At 43.5% G+C, this 15,558-nt stretch overlaps 1 protein-coding gene across 1 annotated transcript in view; it reads right to left on the bottom strand.

Annotated features, from left to right (window-relative positions):
- The window catches only part of NIBAN1 (niban apoptosis regulator 1), a 57,240-nt gene that overhangs the window by 26,321 nt on the left and 15,361 nt on the right, over positions 1-15,558 (bottom strand). The window contains exons 2-5 of the mRNA XM_015636858.2: positions 5,449-5,579; positions 4,233-4,364; positions 3,396-3,510; positions 1,806-1,970 (exon numbers count right to left, since the gene is read on the bottom strand). Coding sequence (XP_015492344.1) covers positions 1,806-1,970; positions 3,396-3,510; positions 4,233-4,364; positions 5,449-5,579 — 543 coding nt within the window. The remainder of the gene's footprint in view (positions 1-1,805; positions 1,971-3,395; positions 3,511-4,232; positions 4,365-5,448; positions 5,580-15,558) is intronic.

Raw genomic sequence — 15,558 nt, 5'->3', positions numbered from 1 at the left:
GATAAATCCTGGAACAGATGCATAAATGAGCAACAGCTAAGCCATATGAAATTTAATGAAGTGCAGACTCGCAGGCTTTGGAGATGGAAAAGACGTCTTAGGTCATCTAAACCCAGCTTCTGCCAGTTCAGGATTGGCCCCTAGAGTGATGTGCTGAACTTTAAGGAAAAACCACGCTGCCAAAAACTTTGTCAAACCCATTAGACTTGTTCCAGGAGAGAAATTAAAATCCCCAAACATCATGAACAGGCTTCAAGTGACAGGAAAACTTGATTATGTCCCCATCTCTCTACCAAACCTTGGTGAGGAACCACGTCCAGAGTGTCAGGGCACTGTACAACACCTGAATAGCATTGGGAATGGGGACTGTACACCACCTGGATAGTATTGAGAATGCAATTAGGAATTGCACAGCACCTGGACAGCATTCAGACCAGGAATGGGGTGTGTACACCACCTGAATAGCATTGGGATTGGGAATCCCATGTTTCCGGTGAAGAAAGCCCCTGAAACCAACCAGTCCTGAGCAGCACATAAGTAACTGCACATCTTAGGAAACTGTCTAGAAATGCAGTCATGTGTGTTTTCCTCAGGGGAATGGAGTCCTAAAGGAAACCAGGAATGCCTTTGGCAGTGGAGACAAGGGAAAAGAGATAGCATTTGAGAATGATCCAGGGAGGACAGCAGGAGAAAGCTGTCTGAGGGCAATGGGATGAAGCTGAAGTGACAGCTAAAAAAACATTCACCAGGAGCCACTTCTCAAGGGACTGTTCACACCCTGCACTCACAATTAATTTACCCCCAAGCCTGGGCTTCAGACCCAAGCAGCTGAGTTTAGTGGAGAAGTTGCTGAGTGTTCCAGTGTTCCCATCTCCCACCAAGGGCAGCAGGAGCAGATGGAACTCCAAAGTGACACTGCGGCATGGAGGACCCTGGAGACCAGTGGGGAACTGAGGGCATCTTAGTGGAAAAACTATCTGCAAATCAGGAAAGCACTTCTTTTTCTGAAGGATCCAACTCATAAATGATCTTCCAATTTCATGGGAGCAGTTGTTTTTATAACCCTAGCAAGCCACAAATAAGGGATTTTTTTAAGTGTTCTAGCCTAACCTACTCAGAAAGTGACATTAATAATTTATCTTTGTGCAGACAATTAATACTGTGTCCTACACACCATTCTTGGACCAGTTACAAGGATTAACCATGGCTGGGGCTTGAGCTGCCATTGAAACATTTGCGGAAAGGCCAAATGTTTGATCAGGAGTGATGTGCATGTAACAACACAGGACTGTACTGGGGGACTAGAGTCCCTCTGCATTTAACACACCTGGTCTTCTGTGTTGCACAGGGTGGAATTCTTGGGATTGTCTGTGCAGGGCCACGAGTTGGACACATGATCCTTGTGGCTCCCTTCCAACTCAGGATATTTCATTATTCCTGACTCTACAGCTGTGATGCATTAGCCAGCTTGCAAATGGAGGTGAGGTTTGCTGTGCCTTAGCAATAAGCACCTCTTAGGGATTCTGGATCATTACACAACTTCCAAAGCAATTCCCATGTTTTGTCCTCAAGCTCACACCCACTGCACCCCAAACCCCACCTAATGTGTGTTCCCAGCACAACAAGAGGCAGGGCGGTGTCGATTCATTCCTTGGGATTCTGAAGCCAAGCACCTTCCATGAGTGACTTGCATTTTCCCGCAGCTGTTATAGCAGAATTCCTAGGTGGGTGATGCTGTCCCATGCTGAGCCCTTCCCGCATTCACCACGGCTGGAATGTCCCACACAGTCCCATCCCACACTCACCGTGGTTAGAATGCCTCACGCAGTCCCCCAGCACAGCGCTGAAGTGTCTCTGTGCGCCAGGCTCTGGGAAGCAGTAGTAGCTGTGCCGGGAGAAGGGCTGCCACAGGTATACTGGAAACTCCTTTGGGAGCGGAACAAAGGCTGCAGCCACCTCCTCACTTGAGCCTGCACAAAAACATCTGTCTGAGAGCTGCAGATTTCCTCCGAGTTGGCTCTGTGCTGGACCTTTGCCAGCAGGTTAATCTCCTTCCCAGTCCAGGTGATTGGGCACAGAGGGCAGGGGGACACAGCTGGGATGGGCACACTCCACTGGCATCAACCACCTCTCTGTGTTACACCACAGCAACTTGATGGCTTCTTACTTTGTACTCAAGGTGGCAAAAATCTAGTTTCAGCAAAATTTCAAAGAAACTATTTCACTGGATTACAACTGCTAGGGAAACGGTTTTCATTGCAGATAAGTAAATTAGTAGGGAGGTCTGTTCCACATAAAGACCACTTAGGAGCATATGGACTTCCTTATAGAAATAAATCACATTAAAGAAACGGTTTTGGAACAGCAGTGCTTTCCCTGGTTCCAGGACTTCCACAGAGAACTGCCCCTAAAAACTGTCATTTCAAGCCCTTGCAGGTGATGTAAAGAAAGCACCAAGTACCTCCAGCTTCCACCTGCCCTTCCACACAGGGAATGCTGGACAGTACATTTAGGGATGACCAAACCCAATCTGGACTCACTGACATGCATTGAGAGCCCAGACACAAGAGGTTCGCCTCAGAGGGTGTTCAGCACCACACAGACAGGGAGTAGGGCCATAAAGATGAAGTGATGCTCTTTTTGAAGGGAAAGCCATGGGAAGCCCACAAGCACCCTTGGGGTACTCCACTCACTCCCTCAATCCCAACTGCTGCAGAGCTGTGGTGACAGACATAGGACACCTCCAAGCCCCTCTGACCACCCTGTGCCTTAGGAAAGGGTGTGAGAGGGCACCTAACTTTTAAATCCTAAGGATTTAAAGGACTCAAAAAAAAAAAAATCATTGTCTTCAAGTTTCCCTTATTCCTTTCATTATGTGGCATCTCATTCTCCAAATCTCACTCTGCAATGTCAGACCCACTTCTGTAAAGCACTGAATTTTCTCCATCTTGGTGGAGTGGGAGCAGGCAGGAACACAGCAGTTCCCAGCCCAGAAACAACAAACTCAGAAGCAGCCACCTTCCTGCCCTCTCTGTGGGACTTATTATCAGCTGTGAGTCAACACAGATAGCTGGCATCTAAAAATGGAAACAAATAAACCAGGAATATTAACAAAGCCCAGCAACAATGGTGCTGTGGTTCCTGCCCTGCTTCTGCACAGCTTACAGCAGCTTTGTGATGGTATGCTGGGAAGAAAGGGAGCTAGCATTTCTCTGAATGTTGGCTTATGGCATCTACTTTTTTCATCCACTCTGGAGCTGTGCTTGAAATTGGGAGAAGGGCTGTGGGCATCTTCTGCTACCCCATTTTAAACTGGAGCCTGAAAGCCTTCCCATAACAGATTAAGGGAATTAAGCCCAGAGCCTGGGAGCAGTTCAGCTTTGAGCAAGACTTACCAACAGGGTCTGGAAAATGTTTATCAGACAGCAAATTGTAATCTTCTTCTGAAGTCAGGACTTTGCCTCCTGCAGGAAGAATTTGATATTTAGGGCTGGCTCCCTTCTGGTAGGCCTGGAAAATCAACAGAGAGGAAGTATTGTCAAATAGAGATTTAAGGAGAGAGAAAACGTAAGATACACAATTCACTGACAAAGCCAGGAGCTGACTCCATGATCCTTCTGGGTCCCTTCCAACTTAGGATATTCTATGATTCTAATGCATGGGGATATTGCCAAAGGGAGAATCTTTTTGTCAGAGTGAATTTTGGAAATGTTCCCTAGGCATGTAAAATCTAAAACATGGTTAAACATAAAAAACTTGTTTTAAAATATCCTCTCAGTGCTTATCTGCTGTGGTGAGGAGTCAGGAATGGAAGGGAGGGAAAAAAGATGGGATTTTCTCCCTGAGCCAAATTTGTTGGATTTGTCAGGACTAGTTTGACTACGGCAGCTTCTAGGCAAAAACCTCCACTGTAGTCAGCCTGGAGCCACCCACTGCTACTTCAGATCAAACTGCAGGAGCACAAGGATGTATTACAGGGTTGAACAGATGAGAAGTGTTTTGTGACAGGCACAGGAAAATTCAAGGGCTGTTAAAAGGATTTGTTCTTGCCAACATATCTGGCCAAGGCAGGGCACTTGGCTGTACCCTCAGCCATCCCTGTGGAGCTTCCACTGGAGCCACCCTGACAAGGGTGACATCTCCTACTGCTGAAGGCATAGCAGCAGCAGCAAATCCACTTGCTACTGGTTTATCTTGGAGTGTACAAGCAGATCCACAGAAGCAGCACTTACCTCTTTGGTCTCAAAGCAGTTCACAGTGTAGTCATTTTGGATCACAATGTATCTGTCCTTCCACTTCTTCAGGTCCTCAGCGAAGTGCAGCAGCTCTGCTTCGTACAGAACTGTCCTGGTTTCCCCTGTGGGCTACAGGCACAATTGGAGACATTTGAGACTCCTCTGCACCACTGACCATCTTGAAGCTTTTATTTCTCTATTTCCACAATGCTGCTTTGAGGGATTTTGAGCCTTCAAATGCAACTTGGAGTCATAAACATCTCTGATTTCAGAAGGTTCAACAGCCACAAGCAAATTCTCATAGCTGAGGTGAGGGGGAAGCAGAAGAGCTTTGCCTTCCAAAACACTGCTAGAGCTCTGGGACAGAGATTTATTTACCTTTCAGCTGATGGGCTGAATGCAAGATGAGAGAATCCTACAGTGGTTTGGGTTGGAAGGGATCTTAAAGAACATCTAGTTCCGACCCTGCAGGATAACTTGAGAGTTCACCACCTCCCATTTTCCATTATGTAATATAAATATTTCATTGATATGAAAAACAGGGTTTTATTATAATATAGTAAATTGTTTCCCATTTCTTTGTAATGCTTTTGCATCTGTGCTGTAACTGATATGCACCTTTCTGAAAGACACAAATCTTCTATTATCCCACCTCACTGTTTTACCTACTCACTTCAAGAGCATTGGAAATCCATGATTTCCAGCATCTTCAGAACATTTTAATTTTTAATCTTCTTAATCTTGAAGGCTGGTTCTCTGCATTTTCCTCTAATAAAAATACTTTTGTCTCTCTTTTTGTCTCCCCTCTAATAAAAACCAGCTTTCCATAGTTCACAGAGGGAATTACTGCCATCTTCTTTAAGGAACCCTGAGCCATGGATGACAGTATTAATTATGTTTCCTACATAATCTCTTCCCTGAAAGTATGATCTCTGTCCCTATATTTTGCAGAACCTTGCAACCAGCAAGAAGGAACCAGTTTTGTCCAAATGTCAAGCTCTTTGTACCAGAAAGTCATGTCATGGTTCTCCTTGTGCCACAATGAGCAACTAAACAATACCAAAATAAAGATGAATTTTCAAAAATAAAACTTCAAACCTGTACGCAGATGCAACTTTTCCATCCCAAACCAAAATGACCCAAATCAAACACCTGCACATGCAAACTGCTGTGTGCACTTGGTTCACAGAGAGGAAAATCAGTGTCCTCCTACCCTGGTTTTCAGGAAGTGGGACTGGGAGTGGCAGTCCTGCTCCAGCTCCTCCTGCACATGCCTGCAGAAAGCCACGGCATACTGGCGGCGGTAGTGGGGGCTGAAGTTCTTGATGGTGGCCTCTGTTTTCCCTGAGGTGAAACAGATTTAAATGTATTTAATGTACATGGCTTCACAACCTGCAACACAGAACCAGGGCACTTCTCACCAGTGACCAGAATTCTTCTCTTTGGAGAAGAGGCAGTTCCAGAGTCAGCTAATACTGACCTCCCAGTACCTGTAGGGAGCCCACAAGAAAGATTTAGAGAAACTCTGGACAAGAGATGGAGTGTCAGGACGAGGGGGAATGGCTTCCCACTGACAGAGAGTAGTTTTAGACTGGATATTGGGAAGGAATTGTTCCCTGTGAGCGTGGGGAGGTCCTGGCACAGGTTGCCCAGAGAAGCTGTGGCTGCCTCTGGATCCCTGGAAGTGTCCAAGGCCAGGTTGGATGGGGCTTGGAGCAACCTGGGATAGTTGGGAAGGTGTCCCTGTCCAGGGCAGGGTGTGGAACTGGGCTTTAAGGTCCATCTAACCCAAATCATTCCATGATTCCATGAGAACATCTCCCGAGTGTACCAAGGGCCACTTGCTGCAAAGATCAGGAAACCTTTGGAGATGCATTCAGAAGGAATTTGTCCAGGAAAACACTGGGTTTGGGACTTTGCTTTTTCTTCTGAGTTTCTTCTGAGTGCAAACAAAGAATTTCCCAATTTCATTTCTCTAAGGAAAGATGATCTTTGCCTCTTCCTGGGATACACTGCCCCAGAGCCAAATGTGGTCAAGGGGTGAAAGAGTTTTCAAAGAGAAGCAGTGAGACTGGCTAATGTTCAGCCATAGGAGCCAATTTTATCACTTACTGAGATTCCAAAGCTGACTCAAAGCTCTACAAAAGATTTTTCTAGGCTTGGGCACTACAGTCTCATCTTTGGTTTAATGTAAACATATCCTCAGTCATGCTGCAATAAACATTAATCTGGTATTGTCTTGCCGTGATCAAGATCTTACAGGTAGCAGCAACAGCAAAAAACACACTGAGGTCTCACTTCTGAGAATCTTAAAACAATTTACAAACAACTCATTAACCCTACCAAAGAAATAATGGTGCTTTGCAGACAGGGAAGTGAAGCTAACAGCATGCGCATAAATGTGACTCAAAGAGTCTGTAGCAACGCAAAAACCAGAACCTGACCTATGATCTAGAGAGCATCCCAAACATCCTGGATACTGGAGGCATCCCTTTCTTCTTAGTATTAGGGAGCTCCATGCCAATGGGCTTTTTCTGAGCATACAACAGAGAAATTTCACATCTCAAGCAACTTTGATGCTTTCAAAATTTCATTTTGTTCTGCTTGTGGGAGAACATTGTACTTTCTGTATGAGAAAAAAATGGTAATTCCTGAACTAAGACTTCTTAATGCCTTTATATGGACTCCTAGACAGGACTGTCACACAGCATTCCTGAAATGGAATTCATGGAAGTGTTCAAGGCCAGGGGTGAGGAGCAGTCTGGTTTACTGGAAGGTGGCACTGCCCATGGCAGGGCATAGGACCGGATGGTTTGAAGAACACCCCCAACCAAAACCATTGTGGGATTCTATGAATTATTCCCCAAATTTTTAACACAGATGTGCATGAGAAGATAAACCTACATGCCAGCTCCTCTGCTTCTGCAGGTGAATTTCCAGTGTGATGGAGAATAAGATGCATCCCCCAAGTTCAGGGGCAATGCCAACACTTCCATTCCTAACACCACCTTTCATTCCAGCCACTTCCATGTACCAACTCAGAGTGGTGAGCTGGAGCCTTCTTCGTAAGCACCAATGTGATCGCTGCCTTCCACTGAACTGAAAGCCCCTTTTGCCCCACTGCTGCGCCATTCCAATCCCACACCAGCACTGGGAGACAGACCTGATGCCCTAGAGCCCTTTCCAGGCACACGGAGGAGCTGGCTCAGTGCTGGCACAGCCATCCCACTCAACTGGAGGGATGTCAGAAGCAGTCAATTCACCACTTACGAAAGGCTTACAGAGTTACTTGTGGGACAGCACCCACAGGACCTGATTGTCCAGGTGACAATCTGGACTCCAAATCTTCAGTTTTAGGATGGATTTTTAATACTGATTATAGGATGTGCTTGGGTATAACAGCAGAATATGGTGCTGCTAAAGCAGAATATCCCAGCCCTACAAAAACTAGCCTGCTTTGGGCAGAGACATAGACTTATACTCCAAATAAGGACAAAGTTTCCCAAAACCTTCTTTGTAGCATTTTTTTCCTCCTGGTCCCAGCCAGCAGTAGGATGTTGTTGGCCCCAGCCCCAGCGGAGTTTCCTGCTCAGGGTTTGCCCCTGTTTTGCACTGTGGCTTTTTCTTTTCCAGCTCGCATCATGCACTTAATCTGTGAGAGAGGGCTCTGGGACACTGCACCTCACTTTACTACTGCCTGCATCCTGCAGAAAAAGTTTGTAGAGGAAGTGGGACAAAGACTAAAATTCTTGTATTAGGTAAAGCTGTCAACAATCACAGGAAATACCTGCAATTTTGGCAAAGTCTTTCAATTAAAGCTAAATGGTCTCAGAAGTGTCATTCTTCACTGTCAGTACTACTTAGATCAGCTTAAAGCACGATGACTGAAGGGAAAGAAACTCTGCAATTCACAACATATACATCAGAAATAGGACATTGATGATGTAATTTTTATGTGCAGACTGTATTTATGACAAATCAAAACATGAATCAAGAGGCAAATGTTTCTAGCTGTTTCTTCCAATCTTCACACTACTTGGTGAAAAGGAGCTTTGTGTTAAAAATACTCCACCCTCTTAAATTTAGAGGAAAAGTTTATTTAAAGAAATTGTGAGTAGCACCACAGGAGGACCTGGCCTTGCAGGGTTCAGCTGAACTGAATTGCAGTGCTACCTGAAGGTGGGAAGTGAAGCAAACAGACCCTTAATCCATTGTTCCTCAATGGATCTTTAAACTCTTTTGGTTTATAGAAAATAAAAACATGCTCTTTGAAAATAAATGTGATGGAAATAGTCCTGAGTAACAGAAACTCTTCCCATGAAATGATACCATGGGGAAACTGGAGATAAAATACTCCAGGGCAATTGAAAAACGAGTTCCCCTAATTCTTTTCCAAATTTAGTGTGGCTGGCTTAGTCAGAGCTGTTTATATGGAGCACAGCCAATGCTCCTACTTGGCTGGTCTTGCAGTGGCACAGCTCCAGCCCATATAAATGGGATCTGAATCTCAGCAGCTGGGATGTTTATCCCAGGAGAATGAGGAGTCTGATCAGCTCCAGGAGGAGCCTGCATGCAACCTCCTGCACCTGTGCTGAGCCAGGAGTTGGACTCAGTGATTGATCCCCATGGGACCCTTCCAACTTGGGATATTCTGGGATTCCATTAACCAAAATTAAACAGGAAAAGACAACTGTGATGGAGGTGGAAGGATTTCAGTCAAATTAACAAGGCAAGGGTCTGTTCCCTCCTTTGCTGAGAGTTTAGATCCTACTCCAGAAAAAACTTTGCTAATGCTTCATGCTGCACCTCCTGCTCCACAGAACTGCCCTCCACATGACCACAAAACTCTAGCATGAGTTATGACACCTTTTAAGGCTAAAAACAAATATCACTACATGGAGAAAGAAGACACATCTACCTGTTGCCCCCTGGAAATCAGTAATCAGCCCAAATATTTTTTTTCCTTGCTTTTCCCCTGCCTTTGACCTTCTTAATTGTGTCACCCATGTTGGACACTTGTATCTAACTCCAGGTCATCAGGCTCACAGAATGGCCTCGAATACCTGACTTCATAGTGGGGGTTTAACTGTTTTTATTGAAATAACTGACATACAGCTTTTTCAAACAAGGGCACTCTTCAGCAAATTCTCCCAGGAATGAATTTCTGCTGGTCTAGCCACCAGCTCCCAGTTCAGCTATCTAGCTCATCCTGTCATATCTCCCTGTTTTCAACAACATGTTGCCATGTGGCCAGTCCAGGTGCAGGTCAGGAAAACTAGGGGAAAAAAGGTAGAAAAAAAATAACTTCTTGGCTGGCATACAAGAGGGTGATTGCTCACACTCCCAGAACTTCAGCCATTTGGAAGTTAAGAATGGAAAGAGGGAAGGGCTTGCCATAAAAGATATTTCACTTCAATATTGGTGTTTGGCAGTAAGATGACCCTTCCAAGAGTAGAAAAATGTTTAGAATCCTTCCCCTTCACAGCACAATTGCCTGCACTCAGCACCTTTTGGAAAGGGTTTTCCAAATATACCACAATCAGTGATATGAATCTCTTTGGAGGTCTAGGGGCTGATGTATCTTCTTACATCATTTAAGCCCCAGGGGACATGAATGTCAAAGAAGTTCATGATTTGCTGTATTAAAACAAATCCTGGACATAATAAAACCTAAAAGAAATAGGCACTGTGTGTGCTGAATGTCAGTACACACAGCACTTTGAACAAGTAAAGCAGTGAGACAGAACAGGAACAAATCACTTTTTCTTATTTCCTCCACCAGGCCATGAACAAAGCTGTCAGAAAACAATCTGAAATGATCAGCTGATCATACCCACACAGTGCTACACAAGCCAGGATATAACCCACAACTGGGGACATGCTTTTAAATGATAAACTAGAAACCAGTAAATCTATATATACTGTGTGTCTTAATGCAAACTGAGCTTTACTACTGTCCATCCATCCACCCATACTTATTCTCATAGCCCAACAAGGTAGCAGAAGAATGAGTTAACAAAAGAAATCCAGCGCTCAGCTCCTGGACTGACTTCATCCCAAGTCCAAGAAAAACATAACTCTGATTGAGGTAAATGTCTGAAATTGCAGATGCTCTACATAAGCCCTGAAAGCTAGATGTCAGTACTGGCAGCTCTGGTTTAAGTTAATTCTGAATGCTGCTGGGATTAATAAAAATGAAGAACAAACAGCAGAGCACAGATCCTGCACAAACACAGAGTGGCACTTGGGTCAAACACAGAGACTCGTTCCTGCAGCTGGCTTTGCCTTCCCCTGCTCCCACTGCCCAATCCTTATTTATGGGAGAAGGAAGATTTCACAAGCTGCCTTTGCACTTCTGTCAGGTTAAAAAATCCTAATAATCATGAATTACATGGAGGCCAGTCCTTGTGGTTAATCAGGCTGAAACAAGCCAAGGGTTTGATTAACACTGTGTCAGATAAGCTTATCTCAAAGGCTGCTGAAATCTAGCCTTACTTGCTAATGGGGTTAGAAGTAGCAACATTGTCTAGAAACAATTACTCGTGATCAGATTCAACTAGAGTAAGATCTGACAAGAATTTATAACCTTCTCTCATAGTACCAGAAGGACTTGGGATTTAATAACCAAATGAACCCAGTCCAATTTCTGGGAGGTCACATGAAACTAAACTATGATCTGTGGTAAATAAATTTGGCAAAGGTCAGTGGTTTTCAAGTTTTGTGGTTTTTTTCAATTCCCTGAGCCACAAGTTGAGCCACTCGTGGGGACACAGACACCAGGCATGTCTTGAGCAGCTTTCTCCAACCCAGATGTCAGCATCATGTTATGTGTCATGGGAGGTCACACAAAAACGTTTCTTGGGAACATTTAAACAGCATTCCAAAAATGTAAGCCAATGCTGCATCACCCTTTAAATCAGGATGATGTATTTCCCCTTCCCTCCCTTTCTGGTGGCAGTTACCTCACTGCCCAACCATCCACAAGACAAAATAACAAAAAGACACAGATAACAGAAATAACCACTTTCATGACATTGTTGAAGCTTTTTTCTGAATATATATATTTATACACACACACACACACCTTCAAAATATTATCTCCATGCAATGCTTGGCATATGCTCATACAGATCTGGGAGATATTTTTACTAATTTGTTTTTTCCTAATTACTTTGCCATACTATATCACACTACATGGTTCTAACACAAAATTACTCCAGGGAGTACACGACACTGACCGAAGCTGTGAGTACACACACATCATTCTGTGAGGGGCTTCTTTTATGCTGAGTTTTTCTTACCTTAGTCACAAATTCCCTTTTTTCCCTCACCATTCCAACTCCTTTCACCATCAGCCCAGATGGACTCCTCAGAGTACCATATTTCCCACAAAGTCATCACTTTTTAAGCACTGTACCAGAAGGCCATTATTTCATGGCAGGATTTTATTCCATTTCTCTTCAACAAACACAAACCCCACAAAATAGAATAACAAAATGAGAATAATAGTAACATTGGAGCCTCTTACAACTTTCCTCATCAATTCTAAGGTGTTTGCTTCTCTTTTGGCTCCTGTATACACTGAAAATTACTAAACACCATGATTTGCAAAGGATTTTCAGCTAAGCCTATGTACAAGAAGAGTAAAACTAAGACTAATCTCTAAACTAAACAGAGGACTCAAAGCAAGGACATTTACTGTAATGACCACACTGCTTGATTTCATCACAAGAAATAATTCCAGCCTCAGAGCCCCTTCTTGCCGTTCTGAACCCCACAACAACACCTGGGTAAATGCACAGATTTTAACCCAAACATTAAGCACCATTTTGATTTTTGAGGCCTAAGGCCATACCCATGTCACTCACAGTTCTGCCAGTTGGGACCTTTTTCCAATTTCACCTGTTTTGCTTTGCCTGTGCCAACACCTCCTCGCCTTGGTCCTCTGTTTGGCAGCAACTGTGAAAGGACATTTTGAGGGGAACAAAGGGCAAACTCTTTGTGAAAAATCAATAATTTATTTTATTCCTCTTCCCCCTATTTTAAAAAGGACAAAAATTTATACATATATATTATATTATGCTTCTAATAAAACTTTATAATGCAGGAAGAGGGTTATGTAAAATGCAATTCACATTCCAAATAATTTTAATTTTTTTAAAATGACTTCCTACTTTACACTGAGCATAAACAACAAAAACGGAAATATTTTTCCTTTGCAGTGCATATTTAGTCATTTTTTCAGGCTCTCACTAGTTTCACATTATAATACTGGAATATGACTGCAGGAAAATGTAACTGTTGTCAGAGCAAAACACTGGGCAGAGGATGGGAGAATTTACTTTATAAAACTTTCAAAGTTTGAGTGAAGCTTATAAAATCTCTTTAATCTGTCATATATTTTGTTGTTACAAAACTTGTAAAATCTCCTTAATCTGTTATATATTTTGTTGTAACACAGCAGGTTGATGCAATGGGATCACTTTCTGATGTCACGTGGACTTTGCATGTGACATGCCTTGGCCATGCAGATGCTACAGCAGGAATTGTTCAAGGCTGACACAACCTACAAGACAAAAATGTTCCACAGCACTACACTGTGGTTAATCCTTCAAAGCCTTAGCTAAGACAAACTAGACAAACTCTCCTTGCTGATAGTCTGTTTTCATGTTCAGAAAAATAAAATAATAGGTCTAAAAATGTTTGCTAAATCTTTAGAAATAAATTTATTTTAAAAAAGGATTGCATTTGTTCCTTTGCAAGGAATACTGCCAAACATTAAAAAGGTCTATACTCATGCAACTGAAGGTCTCCCCTTTCACAAACAAACCCTTCTCCACCTCTCCATGGATGGTAATGGCCCTCAGGATATCCACACTCTTCACCAGAATTTTCACTCTGCAGGAGAGACAGGAGGAAGCATTGTTGCCTCATCCTGTGGGAAAGGTTTCTTCACATGACTGCTAAAAAGCATCAATTAAGGTAGAATTTAGAAGATAAGTGTATAATTATTGCATAAAGCTGCTCACCCAACCCTGTGTAAGGCAAGTTTTTTCTGTGCTTATTACAGATGGGGCAAGGAAACTACAGCTCTGTGACGCAACCGATCAACTTTATAATACAAATTAATGCAGAAACACTGGGAAGTGGTACCAGAGCATCAGCCCTCTGATCCAGGCTCCTTCAAGAAAGGGCTGGCACTGATGCCGCTGGAAAGGGAGACCCTGACCACATTTCCTCTCACTCCTCAGTCTTGGTCTGGTTCTCTCACTCTAATCTGACTCTCCCATAGCAGCTGCTGCTGCCCCAAGGTCCCACTTCAGGATAGGTCACAGCCTTTTTCTCTCTGTCAGCTGTGAAATGGGTGCAAAAGGAACAGAATTGGCCTCTTCCCTTGTGAAACTGAAGGGAGCACTCCAAAAGCCCCTACTAAATCTCGTCCAGGGACAATTCAAGGGGAAAAGCAGAGAAAATGAGGCAAATGAAAAGACAAACAGAAGATGGGAGATGGCCCTAGCTGCCTGGGGCTTCAACATGGGAAATCTGACAGTGGCCTCCTTTCCCCTCTTTTCTCCCATTCAACGTTGAACAAGGCCATAATCAAGATCCCAGTATTTCCAAAGCAGTGTAAAAGAATAAAAGAAAGTGATCTAAACATTTTGGGGGTTTTTTTTGGCAAAGCTAAAAGGACCCATTAAACTTCATTAATTGTTCCTTACTTGGCATCGTTCATGTCTTTGATTCCTTCTAAATTAAAGCTGGAACCTTATTAATAAAAATACACCTTCTGCTACTAAACTGAGAATAATTCCCAAAATTTTATCCTGAAAAGAGGTCAAGTAAAAATCCAAACAACCCCAAACTTTCTGCAGCTGCAGCAATATCAAAGATGAAGGATTACCTTTACACTCCCCAGGTTTGCTGTTCCTACATCCCACTAGTGCCAGCAACCCACATCCCCAGAGGTAAAAATATTCCCAGGTGACAGGGGCATAGGTATGGGGAAATTGAGGAAAAAGGAAAAACAAAGAACTGTGTTCAGAAAGAATTTTATGTAAATGCCACAGAGGACACACACAAAGGAGCACCCTCTTACAGTCTCTCCTGTGCAAATGTGGGGGTTTAAGACCTCTTTGTTCCAGCACACTGTTCAAAAGTATTTATTTTCTTTTTTAGGCTGCTATTTTTAACCATAACTCAGAGAAAGGCCAGAGCCCGATGGAGTGTCTGACTGCAGCTCCCAGACAGGCACAGCCACAGTGTCACTTGCTGTGACAGGAAGGTGGTGACACACAGCTCTGCAGGTCCCAGACATCTTGTTTCCTCCATGGGGCTGTTTTCACCCAAGTCCACTTTTATTCAGTGAAATCAGCTCAGAGGGGTTCCATCCAGTCACCTGTCATGCCAAGTGCTGTGCATTATTTTTCTTCCTCATGGACCACTTTCAGTTCCTCAAACACTCATGAAAGCATCACTGAGAGGACAATAGTTACCACTGGTGTTTGTTTTCTGCACTTCTAAGATGATTTCCTGGGAAGAAGCTCCACTTAGCTATTGTCCCTCTCACTAAGGCTATGCTTGAGGACCCTGGGCAGCTCAGCTCTTCAACTCCAATGTTTCAATGCTCCTTCCTTCTTGAAAAAGAAGTTAAGTTGCCTCATTTCCTCTCCATTTATCTTTCACGTTCAAAAGGGCTTGTGACAACATGACTTGAAAGGAAAAAACCAAATCAAAGCCACCTTCTCCCTGTGCTGTGTTTGTACAGTGGGACCACATGAGGTCTGGGCTCATAAAGGCAGCTGGGCAGGTTATTATTAAGAAGAGGAAATTTGTTCCTGAGAATTTATTGGGAAATAGGTCAGTGAGAGCTCTCTTGCTGGTTCTCAATGACCCTATGCCTCTGGAGGCCTTCAGGGCCCTCTGTGTACAGACACACCAAACTGACCTGCCTGTACACCAAGACCTGTGGCTACACATAACCAACCAGAAGATGTTCAAGGCTTGGATTTATATCCATGGTGGCAGTGCTTTAGTCAGTGCATTTAACAGCTTGCTTTCATCTCTCTTGCTTTTGTATGACTGGTTATGGAGTTCCAGTTTTCTAAGTCCCAGCTCTTCCATCAGAGGTCTCTATGAAGTTCTCCCCATCAATCCAATCTCCTGCCATTGCAGTGGCAGTGCTCCTGCCACTGTGGATGCTGATACATTCTCTCTTTCTGAAGAAGAGTATGTTTTACTTGTCTGTATCAAAACTTGAACTCTTCATCTTTCTGTGTTTTGCAAAATGCTTCATTTATGGCACTATGAAAAAAAGCAGCCCTAA

Source organism: Parus major, chromosome 8, assembly GCF_001522545.3.
Source record: "Parus major isolate Abel chromosome 8, Parus_major1.1, whole genome shotgun sequence".
Classification (NCBI taxonomy): domain Eukaryota; kingdom Metazoa; phylum Chordata; class Aves; order Passeriformes; family Paridae; genus Parus; species Parus major.
Note: the sequence above shows the minus strand (reverse complement) of the source record. Positions and strands in the feature narration are given on the sequence as shown.